Raw genomic sequence first — 23,373 nt, 5'->3', positions numbered from 1 at the left:
TACATTAAGTACACTATTAAATATAGAATCAAAAACAATGCTTTTTCAAAAGAAGATTGTGAGAGATATAAAATAATGATATTAAAACGGTAAAAAAGGCAACGTAAAGTATTAATAAGGGAGATATAAGGGGTGAGTTTGCCATTACCCCTGGCACCGGGCACCAACGATCAAATATATAATGTTATCTTGTAGTCTGTTAAATCTGGTGCCAAATTTAAGGTCCGTATGTAACGAAAGCAATCATTTCCCTTGGTGGCACACTGTGTGGTCTCTCTTTCTCGAGGGAATGCCAACAACAAGCCTCCCCCCCAAAAAAACCCGTAAGATTGCAATAGGCCCCCCACTTTTTACTAAGGGTCTGCGATCATTGCTATGACCGCTGGGACTCCGGGTATCGATTTGGGCGTTAAATGGGTCATTTTGACAGACAGAGGATCTATAGGCCTGGGGGGGTGGGCCATGCATCTAAATAGGGTTGGATCCAATGTCAGTCCCACTCAGAGTAGACCTGTCAAAATCAATATGCCCACGCCTGTCGATTTTAACTGGTTGGATCCATTGCTAGTCAAGTTCAGAATAGACCCATCAAAATCGGCAGGTAATGGTCCTGAAAGACCTACATTGGTTCCCAGGACGTTTCCCAGCACCATTCAAAGTGTTGGTGCTGACCTTGAAAGCCCTAAACGGGCCAGTAGACCTGAAGGAGGATCTCCACCCCGGACACCGGAGTCCACCTCCCGAGGGCCTTCTGGCAGTTCCCTCCCTGCGAGAAGCGAGGTTACAGGGAACCAGGCAGAGGGCCTTTTCGGTGGTGGCGCCCGCCTTGTGGAACGCCCTTCCACCAGATGTCAAGGAAATAACAACTACCGGTACCTGACTTTTAGAAGACATCTGAAGGCAGCCCTGTTTAGGGGAGTTTCTAATGTTTGATTCTATTGGGAGCTGCCCAGAGTGGCTGAGGAAACCCAGCCAGATGGGAGGGTATAAATATTATTATTATTATTATTATTATTATTATTATTATTATTATTATTAATTACATGACTCATTGGTTTCAGCAGGTCTCCTCTGAGTAGGGATCAATTGGATCTGACCGGGATACATCAGTATGAGACTTTGAAGCTCAGGGTTGTGGGTTCGAGTTCCACGCTGGGCAAAAGTTTCCCCTGCGTTGCAGGGGGTGGGGCTACATGACCCCCCCCCTCCGGGGTTCCCTTCCAGCTCTGCAATTCTGTGATTTTAACTCCTGCTTGTTTTGGTTCTGTGGTGTCCCATGGCAGCGATGAGCAGAACCTAGGCTGAGACCCCTCCCCGCCAGATTAACTCTGGAGCGCACCTCTGGCACCATGATCTCGGCAAAGGAGAAGACAAAGGCTCCGAAAGACAGCATGACTCTCCTTCCCTGCTTCTACTTTGTTGAGGTGAGCAGAACTTCTCCGTCAGATATAGAATTACATTTTCTGTTTTACAATTCAGAATATTCCCTTAAACAACCTTAAAATATCAACGACTTCCCTTCTTCTCTTTCCATGGCTCATTTTGCGTAGCTTAAATCCCTGCATATTTTACATAAACTAAGCCATTTAGTATTCCATGTCAGTGGTACCTTGGTTCTCAAACTTAATCTGTTCCAAAACCAAATCGTTCCAAAACCAAGGTGCGCTTTCCCATAGGAAGCAATGCGAAACGGATTAATCCGTTCCGGACTTTTAAAAACAACCCCTAAAACAGCAATTGAACATGAATTCTACTATCTAACGAGACCATTCGTCCATAAAATGTAAGCAATAATCAATACGCTGTGTTCTAAAATAAATAAGGCAGTATTGTAGATGATAAATATAAAAATTAAATTTTAATTCAATGACTGGTGATAGTCATTGTTTGGATGGGGGTCTTTTATCCATTTCCACAATCACACAATCAATCAGTCAGTAGCTGGACTGGGTTCCGCGCAGTCACAGAAACAAATGAACCAAAAAAGCCTCAAAAACAAAAATGTAAAATAAAGAGCAAAAACAAAAGTGTCAAACTTAATCCGTTTCGGAAGCCCATTTGACTTCTGAAATGTTCGGAAACCGAGGCGCGGCTTCTGATTGGTGCAGGCGTGCCGGAAACAATAGCTGACAGCCATGTCGGACGTCCAGCTTCCGAAAAATGTCCGAAAACCGAAATACTTCCATCCGAGTTTTCAGCGTTTGGGAACCAAGGTACCTCTGTATATATATCATTCCCCAGAATGCTTTGGTTATCTTGCACGTCCACCCGAAAAAGGTTCTCCTACCCAAAAGATAGCGCATGCTTCTTCCCTCGCTCTCCCTTTGTCTTCCAGCTGCCCATTGTGGCTTCCTCCATTGTGACGCTCTACTTCTTAGAGCTGACGGACCTCTTCAAGCCAGCCAAGGTGGGCTTCCAATGTTACGACCGGGCTCTTTCCATGCCCTACGTGGAGACCAATGAGGAGATGATCCCGTTGCTCATGCTCCTCAGCTTGGCTTTCGCGGCCCCTGCAGCCTCGGTAAGTAGCGTTCCGGCCTCTCCTTCCCTCTTGGATTTTTATTATAGCTACAGTGAGTAGAAGGGACACAGGTGGCGCTGTGGGTTAAACCACAGAGCCTAGGGCTTGCTGATCAGAAGGTTGGCGGTTTGAATCCCCGCGACGGGGTGAGCTCCCGTTTCTCGGTCTCAGCTCCTGCCAACCTAGCAGTTTGAAAGCACGTCAAAGTGCAAGTAGATAAATAGGTACCACTCCAAGCGGGAAGGTAAACGGCGTTTCCGTGCGCTGCTCTGGTTTGCCAGAAGCGGTTTTGTCATGTTGGCCACATGACCTGGAAGCTGTACACCAGCTCCCTTGGCCAATAAAGCGAGATGAGCGCCGCAACCCCAGAGTCGTCCGCGACTGGACCTAACGGTCAGGGGTCCCTTTATCTTTACCTTACAGTCAGTAGAGGAGGAGGCTCCTAATCTGCAGGTCGTGGGTACAGGTCCCACACTGGGCAAAAGATTCCTGCTTTCCCATACCCTCCAGAGTTTCTCCGATGAAAAATAGGGACAATATTATTATTATTATTATTATTATTATTATTATTATTATTGCCTTTGACTAGACTTAACAGTCCAGGGGTCCTTTACCTTTACTTTTTACCTTATTATTATTATACCCTGCCCATCTGACACCAGCCACTCTGGGCATCTTCCAACATATATGAAAACATAATAAAACATTAAACCTATATTTTAAAAAAAATCATATACAGGCCTGCCTTCATACGACTCGGGGATTGGATAACGGCAGACCCTCCAACATTTCTCCCATAAAAATAGGGACGTCCTATTCCATCCACTCCAACGTTTCTCCCATGAAAATAGGGACGTCCTATTCCATCCCTTCACTTCCCTTGTCAACAAGCCCCACCCACCTGGGCAGGGGAGGGGCTTTCTCTGACCCCGCCCCTCTTCCTTCCTTCCTTCCCTCCCTCCCTTTCAGATCATGGTGGGCGAAGGCATCGTCTACTGCTTGCAGTCCAACATCAAAGGCCGCGCCAGCTCCGAGGGAAGTATCAACGCCGGCGGCTGCAATTTCAACTCCTTCCTCCGCAGGACAGTCCGGTTTGTGGGTAAGTTCGTCCCCGTCCTCCGAGCCCCCTAATAAACCCAACTTTTCAGGGCATACAGAGGGCAGACCCTGCCCGGTGGTTCCTTCTCATTCAGCCTTGCAGAAAAGATAAGCCATGATTCTTAGCATCCTCCTGATGCCCCAGAAGCAGAAAGTCTGTAGCTCAGGGGCAAAACACCTGCTTCCTTCCCCCCCCCCACTTTGCCAAATCATTCTTATCGATTTTTCCAAATCTTAATGAATCAACCACAAATCAAAACGAATTCAATTCAAAACAATTTATTTTTTTCAAAATTCCCGCATTCAGTCCTTGATGTTTTCTCTTTTTGCGCCAGTGATTTCTAATTGACCTTTCATTCCCTATAATTATCCTTAGTGGGGTTTTCGTTTGTTTGTTATTTTCAACTTATTATCCTTTGTTGTTGTTTAGTCGTTTAGTCGTGTCCGACTCTTCGTGACCCCATGGACCATAGCACGCCAGGCACTCCTGTCTTCCACTGCCTCCCGCAGTTTGGTCAGACTCATGTTCGTAGCTTTGAGAACACTGTCCAACCATCTCGTCCTCTGTCGTCCCCTTCTCCTTGTGCCCTCAATCTTTCCCAACATCAGGGTCTTTTCCAGGGATTCTTCTCTTCTCATGAGGTGGCCAAAGTATTGGAGCCTCAGCTTCACGATCTGTCCTTCCAGTGAGCACTCAGGGCTGATTTCCTTCAGAATGGAGAGGTTTGATCTTCTTGCAGTCCATGGGACTCTCAAGAGTCTCCTCCAGCACCAAAATTCAAAAGCATCAATTCTTCGGCGATCATTATCAATATTATCCTTACCCATCTGCTATCCATTTGCCCATTCCTGCATGTGCTATATTTTAACACTTCCGGAAGCTGTGGTTACTCGTGGAACCGCAGTTGGTAAATAATTATTATTTCTAAAATAAATCCCCTCCCCTTCCTTCTGCGTGTATGAGAACCTGATAGTTTGCATTCGTCAGATGTTCTCCATTTGCTTCTTAATTAAGCACGGTACGCTTAATGTCCAAGATTCTTCCTGCCCAAATACACTTTCATTTCCAGCCTTTCTCCTCTTATGGTCTAGTCTCCATTTCAAAACAGGAATTTCAATGACATCCACCTTATCATAGCACCTGTTTTGCACGCAGGAGATACCAGGTTCCAATCCCCGATGAGGGGGAAAAAGGCTCCCTGGTCCAAAAACTCCAGAGAGCTAAGATTCTAGTCCTCATGGCTGAGAGGGGAGGGCAGGGGCAATGAGAACGCAGGGAGCTGACCGCTGGACTCATTTAGCTAACTGGCAACAGGCTCCCCAGGGGTTTTGGGGAGGGAGTCTCTCCCAGCCTTATGCAGAGGTGCCGGGAATTGAACTTGGGAACTTCTACACAAAAAGCCAACGTTCTGCTGCTAAGCCTCTTTGCCCAGCCTGGCATCGTGATGGCAATACGTCGCCTGCGATCAGTGCTGGATTTATGTATAAGCTAAACAAGCTCCATCTTAGGGCCCCACTCTCTTGGGGGCCCCCCAAAAAACTAAAAGGGAAAATACCTGGATGTACATTTCCAAATAAAAAGAAATAAAATAAAACCTACATACAACAACTGTGTTCTGTGTTGCGTAGGCTCCTAGGCTGTAAGTCATGCGCCCCGCCTGCTAGCCTGCTCCCTAAAATACCACTGGTTTGCTCATATCTGTATATAGGGTGCCTATATCGTGCTATATATAATTATTAGTAGTTTGCATCATATATTTGCACGCGAGTGGTGCTGTGGGTTAAACCACAGAGTCTAGGGCTTGCCGATCAGAAGGTTGGCGGTTCGAATCCCTGCAACGGGGTGAGCTCCCATTGCTTGGTCCCAGGTCCTGCCAACCTAGCAGTTCGAAAGCACGTCAAAATGCAAGTAGATAAATAGGAACCGCTACAGCGGGAAGGTAAACGGCGTTTCCATGTGCTGCTCTGGTTCACCAGAAGCGGCTTAGTCATGCTGGCCACATGACCTGGAAGCTATACACCGGCTCCCTTGGCCAATAACGCGAGATTAGCACCGCAACCCTGGAGTCGGTCACGACTGGACCTAATGGTCAGCGGTCCCTTTACTTTTACCTATATATAGGGTGCCTACATCCTGCTATATATAATTCCTCATCATATATAGTTTGCACCATATATTTGCACCTATTTCACGTTATAGGAAGTTTCTAGAGACCAGATGACGAGTCTTTGTAAATGGTGTTTCTAAAGGAACTTTTGTTCTCGCCAAATGCCGATGTATTTGCATTATTAAGTTTGTTATGAATCAAAAACCATTTTAAGTTAGAACTTAATAGCCATTTCACTATTTATATACAGTATTTCTTAATTGTATTTCATGATTAATATACTTCTTCTTAATGGTATTTCAGTCAAACGATGACTTTCATAAAATACATATTTTGTGATGTGCAAATGGCGTTAGATACCTATGAGGTCCATCAGTGGCCATATACCATTTATTTAACACAAAAAAACAGCAACAATTTGTTGTTGACAAAGGACAGCTGGACATAGAACAGACCCCGTGACCTTCAGGAGCTGAGGGCCGCATCAAACCTAAATCCGGCCCTGTCTGCGGACCTTGCTTGGCACCAGAATGGGGGTTGAAGAACTGGATAAGGAAACACACACACACAGAACCCGGCCAGTGGGTTCTCTATCCCTGGGCTTAATCCCAGTGGGAAACAAATCTCTCTGGCGTCCCGGCAGGTGTCCACGTTTTCGGTCTCTGCGCCACGGCCCTCGTGACAGACGTGATCCAGCTGGCCACGGGGTACCACGCCCCGTTCTTCCTGACGGTCTGCAAGCCCAACTACACCCTCCTGGGCATCTCCTGCGACGCCAACCCCTACATCACGCAGGACATCTGCTCAGGGCAAGACCAGCACGCCATCCTTTCGGCCAGGTGAGGTCGGGACGGGACGCGCTTCGAAAGCCGGCAGCGGAGCATTCTCTGCCGGGACGCCCCCGGGGCGGGGTGACCGCCACCCGCTGGAGCTAAGTGGGGGGCCCGAATCGCCCCCCACCCTGCAGCCCAGCCTGCATAATTGCAGTGGCAATTGCTCCTGTGTGACTTTTCCTTCTCCCCTTCCTTTTCCCAGGAAAACGTTCCCCTCCCAGCACGCCACGCTCTCCGCTTTTGCCGCCGTCTACGTGTCGGTGAGTCCCTCCCCCTCCGTGATCTGCTGGCTGGATGATAAGAATCGACTCCTCATTTCTAGGAAGCATCTCTGTGATCCAGGCTAGGGTGGGGTTGAGTATTGGGGTGAAAAAAGCCCCCCCCCATCTGCTTACGTTTCAGCCTTCACAGCAAGGGTGGCAAACTTTGCAATCTTTAAAATTATGTTTTCAAAAGTTTAGCATATATACTTTGCCCTTTTCCAACTCCTTGCCGTATTTTCCACGGCACGGTGGAAAATGTTGAAGGGCAAGACCGAATTATGATGGCCCCCTTAGCTGTGCTCCCCCAACAGAAGCCCACAGCCATGCCCCCCAATGAGTCAATAGCATCTCCACCCCCCATCGTCCATCCCGGACACCAGGGTCCAGCTCCGAAGGTCTTCTGGCAGTCGTTAAGTTGCAGGGAACCAGGCAGAGGGCCTTCTCGGTGGTGGCACCCACCCTGTGGAACACCCTCAAGGAGATAAATAACTATCTGACTTTTAGAAGGCATCTGAAGGCAGCCCTGGACTGGGAAGTTTTAAATATATATATATATATATATGATATTTTATTACATTTCGAAGAGCACCTTCACGACCTCCGCCGTAAATCTTTGCAGATGTACTTCAACTCCATCATCTCCGACAGCACCAAGCTTCTCAAACCCATCTTGGTCTTCGCTTTTGCCATCGCGGCCGGGATCTGTGGCCTGACGCAGATCACCCAGTACCGCAGCCACCCCATCGACGTCTACGTGGGTTTCCTGATCGGATCGGGGATCGCAGCCTACCTGGCAAGTCTCTTCTCCTCAGACCCCCTTCCCGGACTCTACCACTTTTTTTGGGGGGGTACTGGGGTTGGGGGCACCCCGAGGCTGAAGTTCAAGAGGTATGCGGTGAGTCAGGGTTCGAGTGGGCGAACAAGTGGGAGTGTTCAGGGAGGCAGGAAAGGATGTCTTGTTTATTAATATCCTTCCTAACTTGTGCTAGCAAGTTCTATATTACAGGGGTCAGAAAACTTTTTCAGCGGGGGGCCGGTCCACTGTCCCTCAGACCTTGTGGGGAGCCGGACTATATTTTGCAAAAAAATAAAAATAAAAAATGAACGAATTCCTATGCCCCACAAATAACCCAGAGATGCATTTTAAATAAAAGGACACAGTCTACTCATGTAAAAATATGAGTGGGCCGAATTGAGAAGGTGATTGGGCCGGATCCAGCCCCCAGGCCTTAGGTTGCCTACCCTTGCCCTAAACTGCTGAAGGTAATGGCGCCCTTTCTATGTCCAGCTGTCCTTTGTCAACAACAAATTGTCGCTGTTTTTTGTGTTCTTCCTTCTCGGTGGTGGCACCCACCCTGTGGAATGCCCTCCCACCAGAGGTCAAAGAGAACAACAATTACCAGACCTTTAGAAGGCATCTCAAGGCAGCCCTGTTTAGGGAAGCTTTTAATGTTTGATTTCTGTATTTTAATGTTTTGTTGAAAGCCGCCCAGAGTGGCTGGGGGAACCCGGCCAGATGGGCAGGGTATAAATAATAAATTATTATTATTATTATTATTATTATTATTATTATTATTATTATTATTATTTTGAATATATGCTATATGGTCATTTATGGACCTAATAGGTATCTCAAGCCATTTGCACATAACAAAATATGTATTATATCAAAGTAATGGATATAGAAAGGAGCAAACCAGTGATATTTGGGGGAGCAGGCTAGCAGGCGGGGCCCATGACTTACACCCTAGGAGCCTACACAACAGAAAACACTGTTGCTGTACGTAGGTTTTAGCCTATTTGTTTTTTTATTTTATATTTTGGAAATATACATCCAGTTTCCCCCCCTTTATTTTTTGGGGGGCCCCCCAAGAGAATGGGGCCCCAAGGTAGAGCTTGGTGAGCTGATACGTAAATCCGGCACCGGTCTTAACAGCTGCCATCTCATTCCCCCAAACAGGCCTACCACGCCGTGGGCAACTTCCGCGCTCCGACCGAGAAGGCCCCATCCAACCCTCCCGCCAAGGACGCTTTGAGGGCCCTGACACAGCGAGGCCATGACTCCGTCTACCACCAGAACAAGTCGGTCAGTACCGACGAGCTGAACCCGCAGACGCGGCTGGAGGGGATGAACCGGCAGGTCCAGCGTGAGAAGAACTCCCTGGGCAGCCTGAAGCGTGCCAGTGTCGACGTGGACCTTCTGGCCCCCCGCAGCCCCATGGGCAAGGAGAACATGGTCACTTTCAGCAACACACTGCCGAGGGTCAACACGCCCTCGATGGACGACCCGGCCCGGCGCCACATGACCATCCACGTCCCCGTGGACGCCTCGCGGTCCAAGCAGCTGATTACCGAATGGAAGCAAAAGTCCGTGGAAGGCCGGGGGATGACCTTGGCCGAGGAAGTGGCCCGACGGGTCGGCTCCGATTGCTTGGTCGGAGAGGACGACGAACATATCCCGCCGTCGCTGTACCCCACCGTCCAGGCCCGGACGGCCGAGCGCGCCGCCATGGGTCCCCGGGTCCTCATCCAGCCGAGGCCCGGAGCGACTCAGCTGGTCCACATCCCCGAGGAGAGCCAAGCCAACGCCGGGGCCAACATTTCGCCCAAGAGCAGCTCGGCAGTGCGGGCAAAATGGATGATGATGGCCGAGAAAGGGTCGGCGTCGCAGAGAGTGGCCAACCCTCCGCGCCTCATGCAAGTCATCGCCATGTCAAAGCAGCCGGGGATGGTTTCAGTGACGCCCAAGCACTCGGAGACGTCCTCGTCGTCCACCAGCTCCGATTCCTCGCAGTACCGGTCCCCATCGGAACGGGACAGCTCCAGCGTCGTCACCATCGATGCACACGCCCCGCACCACCCGGTCGTGCACCTCTCCTCCGGGAACGGGCCCTGGGAATGGAAAGCGACCCAGAAAGTGTCGGACGGGCTGGACGCTTACGAGCTCAACGACATGGGCAAGGATTTCCGCGGCTTCCGGCCGGCCAAGAGTGCCGGGGTCTCCCCAGGGTCGTCGGTCAGCGACATCGAGCAGGACGAGCCACGGTACGGCAGCGTGGCCACCATCAACGTGGCGGCGGGAGTGGGGGGCGGTGAGACCAGCCCCGCGGAAAACATGCTCGGGGGTCCCAGCCGCGAGTCGACGCTGCGCCGGAAGCCGACGAGCCTGACGGTTGGCGAGAAGGACGGCCTGGCGGAGGAGACGGAAAACTTCTACAAGAAGATGCAAGCCAACCGGCGGTTCAAAGACTAGGTCCGACCTGCGCCCTGCGGTGCCGAAATGGGATGGGAACGATTCACCCCATTTCCAAAAATAAAATTGATTTCAGTCGCCATCTTCATGGCAAAGATCTTCGTTTACCGAGAGTTGAACAGCGAAGATCCAGTATCTACTTTGGAGACCAAATTTCTGGGATTTCCTGCTGTGTTTTAGCCAAGGAATTGCCTACCCCTCTTCTGGATTATCGCAGCATCCTCCACACAGGGAATCGGAGACATTGAGGGACCGCTGAAGGAATTTTTTAAAAAAATACCCAACAAATTATCAGTGCTGTTGATTTTCAGGACAAGTGTAATTTATTCGTAACTACTGATTGTAAAGCCGGCCAGAGCCAAGAGCCTGGCATGGGATGGTTTAAACATTACGGAAGGGACGCAGGGTTGTACCGCTTGGTGCACTCAGGAGTCCTGCGCTTTTGCAAAATGGGAGGGTGTGTCGTACTTGGCAAAGTCAGGTGGGTGGGTCATTTAGCTTGCAAGATGAAGCCTCCCCCGGTGATGATTCAGAGATGTTTTCTTTGTCTCCGACGAAAGCGGGGAGGGAATCTGTAAATACCTGGGGTGCCCAAAGGAGACAGAAGAGGAGGGGGAGATAAGTCTTGAAAAAGAGAGGATGTCTGGCTAGGGTGCCGAGGGAACAGAAGCGTCCGCCGTGTCCGTTCTTCCCTGCAGCGGCCAACAAGATTATACTAGGAGGCAACAAACGTGGCTTATCCGAAGCATTTAGTCTCTGGGGATAGACTGCTCCTGTCCTTGGGGGCTCTGCTTAGCCACGCATACTGTTGGCAGGCACTCCGCAAGCATCAGAAGTCATAAGGCCGATACGTTTTGTTTGGGGCAGGTGGAGAGGGCGTTCTTGGGGTGCTAGATTCTACCCTCCCCAAAATGGCGCAAAGCGAAGGCAGAACTAGTGGGGGTGGGGGCAGGGGGGGCGGAAAGACCCTGGTTGCCCTGTCTGAAAAAACGGTGGCTGTTATTAGTCACGAGGTTTCCAGAGCAGATTCCATCATGTCCCTAAGAATGTGATGGGGAGATATATGTATTACCATGAGGGTTTATAAGGAAGCACGGCCCAATGGTTGAAGTAGGGAGGGAATGTAAAATGTATAGCCTTATGGGGGGGGCCTGTGGGGTTGTAGAGGGGGTGGCACCCCCTGTTCGCATGAGATGGGTTTATTAATGCAGGGGGGCGGGGCGGGGCGGGAGGACTAGGGCTTAATTTCCAGATGCTACGTTACCGAGACGTCAAAATCTCCACCCTTCGAAGTCGCTACCGTGAGATCCGTATTTCCTATAGACAACCAGATGTTTCCTTCACTTGGTTCCAGATGTCCTTAGACTCCAACTTCCATCGGCAGGAGCTGATGGGATTCGGAGTCCAGTGGCATCCAAAGGCCATGAGGTTAAGAAGGCAGGTTTAGGAAGTTTAAGTAAACCATGAATGTTCTTGCTGTAGATGGATCCGCGGAAAACCGAATACCCCCTTTCACGATTATCCATTATTTATCCTCTTCCTGCTCAGGCAAGGGAGTTTCCTGAAAGAGGAAATAGCCATGGTTTCCGCCAATTTGACGGAATTGCATTTTTAAGCAAGCGCCTAATCGTTCCTAGCGGAAAAGGCTGCCCTTTCTTTGGACTTGGTTGTTAGGACAGCTTCTGGTCAAACCCTCCGAGAGTCACTGTTTTCCAGGGAAAGTCCCGGATATACAGAAGCCATCCCGGTTTCTGATTTGATCACGGAATGTCCTGCTTTTCCTTAGGAAGTCCCTATTTTCACGGGAGAAATGTTGGAGGGGGTGGAAAAGGACGTCCCTATTTTCACGGGAGAAATGTTGGAGGGGATGGAAAAGGACGTCCCTATTTTCATGGGAGAAATGCTGGAGGGGATGGAATAGGACGTCCCTATTTTCACGGGAGAAATGCTGGAGGGGATGGAATAGGACGTCCCTATTTTCACGGGAGAAATGTTGGAGGGGATGGAAAAGGACGTCCCTATTTTCAGGGGCGAAACATTGGACTTAGGAGCTGTACCCATCGCTATACTGAGACTCAAGCATTGAAATGAGTTGGCCTGTTAGTCCTGCCCATTCATTTCAATGGGTCTGAGTAGGACTTAGTCTGTGTTAAAAGAGAAGCTCTCTCTCTATATATATAAAGTTTGGGGTGGGTGGAGGGGAAGAAAACCCAGTATTTTGGAGGGCTCCCGAAAAGGCGTCTCACTAGGCCTCCGGGAATTCTGGGCCTCTGTTTCCATAGCGACGCCGGCTGGGTACCCGAGCCCTGTGTCCAGGATCCGCTGTCTTAAGGGGAATGTTGGCATGAATAGAAGCCTTTATGTCTGCGAGGAAGGAATGTATAACCTTATGGGAAGATGATGGGGGGGCTGTTGTTGTTTTAATAGGGGCCCCCCAACAAATGGCATGGGGAAGTGGTTAGATAGAAGAGGGGGGTCCTTTTTGAAAGGGGAAGCATGAGGAGAAACGGGCACAAGATGGGCATTAAAGGCATTTATAAGTTCCTCTCTCCCTGGTACATTCAAGGAGCAAGAAGATGCATATTTGCATACAATTGGCATGTGCCAATCTCAATGCACCGCTGCAAACTTCCATGGTCTCACAATGGGGGGCAGAAACAGGAAGCTTGGTGCCCACCCCTTAAGAACGACCCCTGCAATTCATTTGTCAGGTGGGCAGTTGCCTTCGAGAGATTTTGGGAAGCCTTGCTCTGTCTCTGAGAAATAAAAATTAATTATGGACCGATTTCCAAGCGCGTGGTTTCGAGACCATGGTGGGGTCGGCGGTGGGAACTGTGCTATGTCACTTCCCCCATTGGAGCCTCCTTGGGAATAGCTGCTGCTGCAGCCAGAGTGCTTTACAGAGGCTGCAAATCAACCGCTCATTAAGAACAGAGGGTGTGCGTTTATAATAATTCACCAAGATGAGCAGCACCCCAAGTCACAATCAACACTTGGCACACACCTCTTCATCTTCTTCGGCGATCCCTTGTAGCCGAGCAGGATCAAAACTAGGGGGGGGGGGCAAGGGGAGGGGCCAAGGCACGGAAGGGGAGGGGCCCCAAAGTGGGCGGGAACGGCAAACTCGCGCTCCGCCGGGCTGTGCCCCTCCCTAGAAGCAGGGCTGGTGGGCAGAGGCAGAGCCCAGCCCAGCGGAGCGCGAGTTCAGCGTTCCCGCCCGCCGCGCCACGCTCTCTGGTTCCCCGCCGCGCTTGGCCTTGCCAGAGGGCGCGGCGGGGAGCTGGAGGGAGGGCGCAGCGCGGCGGGTGGGAACGGCGAACTCGCGCTCCGCCGGGCTGTGCCCCTCCCTAGAAGCAGGGCTGGTGGGCGGAGGCGGAGCCCAGCCCAGCGGAGCGCAAGTTCGGCGTTCCCGCCCACCGCGCCGTGCCGCGCTCCCTGGTTCCCCGCCGCGCTTGGCCTTGCCTGAGGGCGCGCCGGGGAGCTGGAGGGAGGGTGCGGCGCAGCGCGGCGGGAATGGCGAACTCGCGCTCCGCCGGGCTGTGCTCCGCCTCTGCCCACCAGCCCTGCTTCTAGAGTAGGGCAGCTGCCCTAACTTGCCCCGTGGTGGGTACGCCCTTGTAGCCGAGTAAGATTGTCTTCCATAAACACGGTTTTAACAGTGAGTCCGTAAGGGACGGTGGAGGCCAATTCTGGATCCACACGTCCTTCCACAGTGGGGACATAGGTTTCCGGGCAGGAGTGGATCCCAGTGAGGGTTTGCCAAGCGCGCCTTCCTCTTAGCACGTTTCTCCCTTGTGTCCTGAGATCGAGTTACTTCAAAGCCCATGACATCTTTGGTAAAGGCTGTTCTCCAACTGGAGCGCTTGCAGCCCAGTGTTTCCCAGTTGTTGGTGTTTATACTACATTTTTAAAGACTTGCCTTGAGTGAATCTTTGAACCTCTTTTGTTGACCACCAGGCATTACGCTTTCCATTTTTAAGTTTGGAATAGAGGAGTTGCTTTGGAAGACGATCATCAGGCATCCGCACAACATGGCCAGTCCAACGAAGTTGACGTCGAAGAATCATTGCTTCAACACTGGAGATCTTTGGCATTAGTTCGGCTGACTTCCAAAATGATGTGTACAATTTTCCAGAGACACTGTTTATGGAATCTTCCGAGGAGTTGGAGATGGTGTTTATAAGTGGTCCACGTTTCACAAGCATACAGCAAGGTTGGAAGTACAATAGCTTCGTAAACGAGAATTTTGCGAATGTCACCTATGCACAGCTACACAGAGCAAACCGAAAGCCGGGTTGCATCATCCCTGTGGGGGGAATCCCACGTCCCGCCAGGCCATTCTGCAACCACCTCTCTTTCTCTGCTTTGCTGTCTCCCGGGAGGTTGGCAAGAGAAAACACTTTCACCCTTTGTGATTTACTCATTCCAAAGCAGCTGCTAAGCCTTTAATATCTCCTCTTCCAAGCTCTCTTTTTTATCTAGGCGCACAAAGCTAATTAGAGCTCAGCTTGGCGGGGAGAAAAAAACACCAGAATCCTCTTTTTTCCCCCGCAGGCAGCTGGAGAGGCGTTAATGCCTTCCTCCTTGGTTCTGTGCAGAGGAAATAGACAAATCCATAATATCCAGGTGGATATTCTGGGAAAGGGATTTCCCACCCCCACCCCAGAAACAACTCGTAAAAATTGTGCACCAAAAGCAGCTGGGATTCTGCAAATCCGCAACAGGGCTTTCAGGGGAGGCCAAATCTCCCTTAATTCCCTGGGAGTCGTTAGGAGATTCCTCATTCCCTTTCCAAGTTTCCTGGAAGTACTCGCGGCGCTACAATTCCCAGCACCCTTAGCAAACTACAATTCCCTGGATTCTTCGGTGGAAAGTCGTGTGCTTGAAATGACAGTGCAAGCTGCAATGTTCCCCTTTTGATATATATATATATATATATATATATATATATATATATATATATATATATATATATATATTTCTGGGCAATTGGTTCCTCTTTGAATCATAGATACTGCTGGGCAATCGATTTTTCCAGTGTGGGGGAGTTTAATAATACTAATTTTACTTTTTATACCCTGCCCATCTGGCTGGGTTTCCCACCATTTACTGCCTGAGAACCCCACGAGGATGTTGTATTTGACGAACCAAGGGATAAAATCTGAGATTTCGTATGGGGAACCTTGGGCCAGTCAGATGCTGAACTACAACTCCCATAATCTCTGGCCGTTGGGAGTTGTAGTTCAGCAACATCTGGAAGGTCAAAGGTTCCTCCAAGCCCTGCCGTCAGTTTCCTAAAATTGTTCCTAAAATTCATCCCATTTCCAATCCACCCGCATGAAAAACCACGCTTAAATATCTGCTGCATCACAAAAAAGACTTTCAGAGTGGTTTGCATACAATCCATTAAAATTAGACATTCCAACTGGCAGGGTTACTATGTAAAAACCTCAGGCGCAGGTTCTTAAACTGAATGATGGGCGTGGAGACGCTCCTTCAGGGATTCTGGGCCGAGGCCGTTTAGGGCTTTCAATATCAGCACCAACCCTTTGAATTGTGCTCAGAAACATCCCAGGAGCCAATGCAGGACCGGTGTTATGTGGTCTCGGCGGCCGCTCCCAGTCCCCAGTCTAGTTGCCGCATTCTGGATTAGTTGAAGTTTCCGGGTCACCTTCAAAGGGAGCCCCATGGAGAGCACATTGCAGTAGTCCAAGCAGGAGATAACCAGAGCTTGCACCACTCTGGCCAGACTGCGGACAGGGAGGGTCCCATCCTGCGTACCAGATGGAGCTGGTAGAGAGCCGCCCTGGACACAGAATTGACCTGCCCCTCCATGGAGTCCAAATGACCCCCAGGCTGCGTACCTGGTCCTTCAGGGGCACAGCAACCCCATTCAGGACCAGGGAGTCCTCCACACCTGCCCACCTCCTGTCCGCCACAAACAGTACTTCTGTCTTGTCAGGATTCAACCTCAATCTGTTAGCCGCCCTCCATCCTCCAACCGCCTCCAGGCATTCACACACTTGGAGGAGAGGGCTATCGATGAGAAATCACGGCAGACGGCGTGTATGGACTCTGTCACCCCCCTCCTTCCCAAAAACCTTCAAGAGTATTTGGTGTCACAGTTGAGAAGGATCAACTTATATATTTAGCAAGCAAACATCTGGCCTGGGGGGTGGGGATTAACTACAAACAGCTTCAGCCACCTGCCTCCATTCCTCTCAATTCAGGCCTCTATTGCCAAATATGCAAGTATTTTTCAAATTTCATATACCGCCCCGTCTTAAAAGGACACAGGGCAGTTTATAGCAAAGGGTGCCATCGGCGATCAATGTCAACACATCACCTAACAGCCATGCAAAATAATAATAATAATAATAATAATAATAATAATAATAATAATAACAATAACAATAATAACAATAATAATAATATCCTGCACATCTGGCTGGGTTTCCCCAAGCCACTCTGGGCAGCTCCCAACAGAATATTAAAAACACGATAAAACATCTAACATTTAAAACTTTCCGAAACATGGCTGCCTCCAGATGTCAGATATTTGCTTATTTCCTTGACATCTGATGGGAGGGCGTTCCACAAGGCGGGCACCACCACCGAGAAGGCCCTCTGCCTGGTTCCCTGCAACTTGGCTTCTTACAACGAGGGAACCGCCAGAAGGCCCTCGGAGCTGGACCTCAGTGTCTGGGCAGAACGATGGGGATGGAGACGCTCCTTCAGGGATACTGAGCCGTTTAGGGCTTTCAAGGTCAGCACCAACACTTTGAATTGTGCTCAGAAACGTCCTGGGAGCCAATGAAGGTCTTTCAGGACCGGTGTTATATGGTCTTGGCGGCCGCTCCGTCCCCAGTCTAGCTGCCGCGTTCTGAATTAGTTGCAGTTTCCGGCTCACCTTTCAAGGTAGCCCCACAGAGAGCGCATTGCAGTAGTCCAAGTGGGAGATAACCAGAGCATGGAGCACTCTGCAAGATCAGGCGAAAGGGCCGCCGTCGGCACTGAACATTTAAAGTCCTTCTTTCCTTAAAAATATTTGCATCCCGCTAAATCCTAAAATTTGCAACGTTCACTAGATAGAAACCGTGCAACGAAAGGTGGCCCCAGGGAGAGCGCATTGCAGTAGTCCATGTGGGAGATAATATAAGGCAGGGGTGGCCAACTTGCAAGAGACTGCGATCTACTTAAAGAGTTAAAAACTTGCAGTGATCTACCTCCTTTTGGGGGGTTCAGGTCAAAGTTGTTGAGCTTTTTTGGGGAGGAGGAAGGGACATTTTTAGGCATTCAGATCAAAGTTGTTGTTGAGCTTTTTTTTAGGAAGAAGGAATGTGCCATTTTGGGGGGGTGCAGGGCAAAAAAATTGAGCTTCTTTAGGGGAGCCAAAGTTGTTGAGCTTCTTTGGGGGGAGCCAGTGATCTGCCAGTGATCTACCACAGGCGTCCAGTGATCTACTGGTAGATCACAATCTACCTGTTGGACGTGTCTGATCTAAGGTTACCAGATGTCCCTGTTTCCCAGGGACAGTCCCTGGATTTACAAATCAAGCCCCCTTGCAGAATCTATTGAAGTTGAAAAGTGTCCCTGGATTCATTGGGGAAAAAAATCTGGTAACTTTAAGATAACCATGATAACAACAATAACAGGATAGGATAGAGAGAGGTGTGCGTCGAAATCATCCCCATGTTGCAAAGGTAAATCTACGTTATTTTCTCCCACCCACATGCAGCCCCAGAGATGAAGGCAGTTTCCCAGCCCCTTTTCGAGTCAATAACAGAATCGAAAGAGACGGACAGCCCTCCCTCTTCCTTCCGCAAAAGCAGGGGAGTGCAGACCACTGCAATTTCATCCTCAAGGTTGCTGTGACAACGAGGGGTGTTGCAGTCTTGCAGATCTGCAGTTTTTGCACTCTGCCCTTGGCCATTGATCTTGGGGGGCGTGGGGGGGGGGTGCAGAGATCAGGGCACAGAGAGGAAGTTGTTTTTCTGCCAGCCTTAGCAGGTCTTTAATTTGAAACCTGATTTTGCAAGCGGGAGGGGGGGGGGAGGAGAAAAGAAAAGAAGAACACCCACAAGCCTAATCTCTCAGGGTCACGGGTTTGAGCCCCACGTTGGGCAAAAGAATCTTGCATGGCGGGGGTTGGACTAGAGAACCCCCCCCCGGGGTCCCTTGTGACTCAACCAGCCTGTGATCCTTCTTGCATTTGTCACATTGCAAAGGCCGAACCCGGGGCAATGGATTCAAACTACAAGAAAGAAGATTCCACCTAAACATTAGGAAGAACTTCCTGACAGTAAGAGCTGTTTGGCAGTGGAATTTGCTACTGTTCTAAGCAAAATCTGCTCTTATTCCCTTATGGGGTACACAAGAGCCTTATTGGGTTCTCCATCGGTCGGAGAATATATAACAGAGGCCAACCAGAGAAGTTTGAGAAGCAAAGCCTTTATTTGCTGTTGCAACAGGGTCCTTCCCCTCACGCAGGAGAACAAGGAAGGAACCCAGAACAAAAGAGAACCTCCACTTTTATCAGTTTCCCCATCACCAAGAAACGCCCCCAATACATCATTCCTACATCACAGCTATGTAATCAATACCTCACAAAAAAGGAGGGTTCGAGGTAGAAATCTGAGCACTTTTGACACCTCTCCTAGTCCTCCTATCACCCCTCCCAGGTGTGAATTCCTAAACACAGAGAAATTAACATTTTCATAAGAGTTGATCACTGTCTTTTGTTCAGAGGAGTCTTCCATTGTGAATGAGATACCATTGACAGGGAATTATGGCTCCCAAGTTGCTAGTCATGTGGAAATGTGCGCATATGCTGATCCTTAAGCCTTCCTTAAGGCAGGGTTGAGTCCAAGCGGGAGGGGTGCGGGTCTCTGGAGTGGAGCAGAGGCGAAGAAGGTGGTGTTGCGAGGGATTCTGGGTAACTGCAGCTGTCAGGTTCGGTCACCCCTCTCTGTTCATTAGTAATGGTGTCCTGCAACCCCCCCCCCCAAATATGATTTTATAACACTACCAAGGAGTGTGGTGGAGTCTCCTTCTTTGGAGGTCTTTAAGCAGAGGCTTGACAGCCATATGTCAAGAATGCTTTGATGGTGTTTCCTGCTTGGCAGGGGGTTGGACTGGATGGCCCTTGTGGTCTCTTCCAACTCTTATGATTCTATGATTCTGGGCTGCGAAACAAAGGACAGTCGCTGGGGGTTTCAAGCCAACGAAGCCGGACATCTTCATCGGTTAGAGCGTGCTGCTGATAATGCCAAGGTTGCGGGTTCGATTCCAACTGCATAAAATCCTGCATCGCAAGGGGTTGGGCTAGATGACTTTGGGGGGTCCCTTTCCAACTCTGCATGTCTATGAAAAGCCCCCCCCCCAAAAAAATATGGGAGAAAATCCTTAAAGAGAAGTTTAGAAAAGCTGACATTCCCACCTCGGCCATCCTCAAAAGCTGCCATCTTTTGCAGCCAATAACGACGTGTTATTGGGTTGTTTTTTTTATTTGGACGTATTTTGTGCTTTCATATTTTGATTTTATTCTGTGAACTGCCCCTGAGACCTCCGGGTATTGAGCTATATATAAATTCAATCAATCAATCAATCAATCAATCAGTAAAAACGTTTTAAGAATTCTAAGGTTCTCTTTAAGAATTCTAAGGAGACTCTTGAGAGTCCCATGGACTGCAAGAAAATTCTAAGGAGACTCTTGAGAGTCCCATGGACTGCAAGAAGATCAAACCTATCCATTCTGAAGGAAACCAGCCCTGAGTGCTCCCTGGAAGGACAGATCCTGAAGCTGAGGCTCCAATACTTTGGCCACCTCATGAGAAGAGAAGACTCCCTGGAAAAGACCCTGATGCTGGGAAAGATGGAGGGCACTAGGAGAAGGGGACGACAGAGGACGAGATGGTTGGACAGTGTTCTCGAAGCTACAAACATGAGTTTGACCAAATTGCGGGAGGCAGTGCAAGACAGGAGTGCCTGGCATGCTCTGGTCCATGGGGTCACGAAGAGGCGGACATGACTAAACGACTAAACAACAACAACAAGGTCTCAAAAATAAATTGAATGTTCATAAACGTATGAGGCAAACACATACATAAGTATATAAACCACGTGTCTGAAATAGTACAGGAGAGCAATCCTGAAGCCATCTGGACTCTCCCAAATTGCCCTCAATATAGTTCTCTGCAGTTTGGTCAAACTCATGTTCGAAGCTACGAACATGAGTTTGACCAAACTGCGAGAGGCAGTGGAAGACAGGAGTGCCTGGCGTGCTCTGGTCCATGGGGTCACGAAGAGTCGGACAGGACTAAACGACTCAACAACAAATAGTTCTCTGCAAGGAGGGAGTTAATGGGAAAGCCCCCTCCACTGGCTTTTGCTTGCAAATCCTGTCTTAAGGGCGCATTTGTGTATGCATAGGGCGACCCTGTGACCTGGATTCGGGAACTAAAAGTATTTACCATCACAAAAGAACGGCCAGGCTGCCCAGGTAATGCAATCAGTGACCATTATCAGGTATCCTGGTAGGCAGGATTTCTGCTGCAGACCCGCCTCCTTCTCTGATGTATGTATGGTGTTTTGGGGGGTGGTCTTGGGCTACAGGGTGGGCAATTTCAAGTCTATGTACGGGGTTGCATGCCTTTGTTTGGGACACAGGTGGCGCTGTGGGTTACGATCAGAAGGTCGGCGGTTTGAATCCCTGCGGCGGGGTGAGCTCCCGTTGCTCGGTCCCAGCTCCTGCCAACCTAGCAGCTCGAAAGCATGTCAGAGTGCAAGTAGATAAATAGGTACCGCTCCGGTGGGAAGGTAAACGGCGTTTCCGTGCGCTGCTCTGGTTTGCCAGAAGCGGTTTAGTCATGCTGGTCACATGACCTGGAAGCTTTACGCCGGCTCCCTCGGCCAATAACGCGAGTTGAGCGCCGTAACCCGAGAGTCAGTCATGACTGGACCTAATAGTCAGGGGTCCCTTTACCTTCACTTTACACCAGGCATCCCCAAACTGCGGCCCTCCAGATGTTTCGGCCTACAACTCCCATGATCCCTAGCTAACAGGACCAGTGGTCAGGGATGATGGGAATTGTAGTCCAAAAATCTGGAGGGCTGAAGTTTGGGGTGCCTACCTTACACCATTGTTCGGGGTTCTCCTCCCTCCTGCGTGTGGAGAGTGGGGACCCCTGTTGCAGCAGTTTAATAAAGATCAGGCTTACTAGCCGCTTTGCTTCTTCTCAATATTCTCTGCTTGGCCTCTGTTATTTTCTCCTACCGATAAGGAACCCACTTAAGGACTCTAGACGGGCTCTTGGATACCCCATAAGGGAAAGGGAGTTTTTTCCCTTATAACAAGAGCATGCAAAGATTTCCTAAATAACGCACAGGAAAGGTCTGCCTAGTCCAGCCTCACTTTTCTCACATCATATAACCAGATATTACATCTGGAGATTGCAGAAACTACAAGTGGAAGAGTCGGAGCCTGAGCTCTCTTGGTTCCCTCTTCCCTCCTCATCCCTCTTTCCTTTTGTGTCGTCTGCTTGGCCTGTTATTTTCTCCAACTGATGGGGAACCCACTTAAGGACTCTTAGACAGGCTCTTGGATACCCCATAAGGGAAAAGGAGCAGCTTTCCCCTAAATAATAATAATAAAAATAATCGCTCCGTTTATCCAGGATGAGCAAATTCAATGTGCAAGAGTTGTGCAAGGCTCCTCTTGAGCTGACACCGAGGAGGAAGAGGTTAGGGAAGGAGGGAGGGAGCCAGTGTGCGTCACCCACACTAAATGCTAAATGCGGGCACCCAGAGAGGGGCGGGGGCGGGCGGATGGGGTTGCCATGGCAAAGCAAGACAGAGCGTGGGAGAAAGAGGGATGTTGAAAACAGAGGTGGGTGGGAAGGCCTGCTGAGGTCTTCTAATAGAGAAGGGGGCGGAATAGACGAAAAGCAGCTTTTTTGGGGGGGAAGGTCTCCCCAGCCTGCAACATCCATGCCTTGCTTTCCCCACATCGCATGCCGTTCTCACAACTCCCATGCGATGGAGACGCTCCCTCAGCGGCTGACCTCACCGTTGCCACGGCAACGGGTACCACTCCTCAGAGCATCCCCACCACCACCATTGTTGCTGCAAATATCAGGCTTCTCTGTCTCCCCTTTCAAAGGGTTGGGTGCTTAAACCGAGCAGCCCGGGTTGGGGAGCCAAACTAGAAATTTAACGAAGTTTCATTTTCATTTGAAATATATTCAGGTTCCAAGCGGGTCGTCAAACTCTGTTAGGAACAACCCGCAGATTTTATCCTTAAAAAAAATACTTTTAAATTAAATTTCAAGAGAGAAAAAAGGAAAAGAATCCCACATATATAGATCACTTGGGCCAGTGGCAACCACTATGGATACCTGAGTCCAAGCCTTATGTCTTTCCCCTTCTGTCCATTGCTGGCAGGTGCCCCCCCCCCAGGTAGCTAAAAAAAGACCCCCCCCTCCCGGTACTTTCTGCAGACACCACTGAAATATGTGGTTCATGCAATTTTTCGACATAAAGGCAGCTTATGTTCCTTGCTGGATAGCGCCCCCCCCCAAGAGCATCTTTTCGCAAAGGCTCATTTATAGGCCCCCCCCAAACCCATTTGATGCACTTTCTATGGCAACAGAGAAATTCACTGTCCCGGGAAAGAGCTTGCTGGGAGAGAGAGAGAAACAAAGACAGGAATACAATAGCGAACCCCCCCCCCCCCACCCACTTTGTGCTTTTTCCCACTGGGGTTGCTATAGAGACCCTTGCAAAGTGGCCGAAGGCTCCAGACATCTGATAATTAATTCACTGCCGTGCAGAACTAGTTAAAAAAAAAATAAAAAAAAAATGCAGGGCACTCAATTTTTTCTGTGTGTGGGTTTTGTTTTGGCTTGTTTGCAAAAATGCATTTTGCAGGCACCGGAAAACCAAGGGCTGCACTCCAACCTTCTTCTTTGGCGACCCCTCGTAGCAGAGTAAGATTGTCTCCCATAAACACGGTTTTAGCAATGAGTCCGTGACTGCGGAGGCCAATTCTGGATCCACACGTCCTACCACAGTGGGGACGTTAGTTTCTGGCCGGGAGTTGATCCTGGTGAGCATTTGCCAAGCGTGCCTTCCTCTTAGCATGGTAGGTTGCAGAACCTTTTGAGGCCATCGGTCTCTTCCAGACCTTTGCGCCATTATCAATGGTTTCCCCTGCATTCCAGGGAAACCAACTTGGATTTGAAAGCAAAACCGAGGAGAGGACAAAAAGCTGCGTCGCAAAGTCAGTGTGCAAGGCTTA

At 49.6% G+C, this 23,373-nt stretch overlaps 1 protein-coding gene across 1 annotated transcript; it reads left to right on the top strand.

The window, feature by feature from the left end:
* The first annotated feature begins 1,349 nt into the window (after nucleotides 1-1,349).
* PLPPR3 (phospholipid phosphatase related 3) lies at nucleotides 1,350-10,076 on the top strand. Its single transcript, XM_035117752.2, has 7 exons — nucleotides 1,350-1,424; nucleotides 2,336-2,521; nucleotides 3,491-3,620; nucleotides 6,371-6,566; nucleotides 6,763-6,820; nucleotides 7,443-7,616; nucleotides 8,784-10,076. The coding sequence occupies exons 1-7, from the start codon at nucleotides 1,350-1,352 to the stop codon at nucleotides 10,074-10,076; spliced, it is 2,112 nt and encodes a 703-aa protein (XP_034973643.1).
* The last annotated feature ends 13,297 nt before the right edge of the window (nucleotides 10,077-23,373 follow it).

The sequence above is a fragment of the Zootoca vivipara genome, chromosome 6 (genome assembly GCF_963506605.1).
Source record: "Zootoca vivipara chromosome 6, rZooViv1.1, whole genome shotgun sequence".
Taxonomy (NCBI): Eukaryota; Metazoa; Chordata; class Lepidosauria; order Squamata; family Lacertidae; genus Zootoca; species Zootoca vivipara.
The sequence above is the reverse complement of the archived record's forward strand: the minus strand, read 5'-3'. Positions and strand labels throughout refer to the sequence as shown.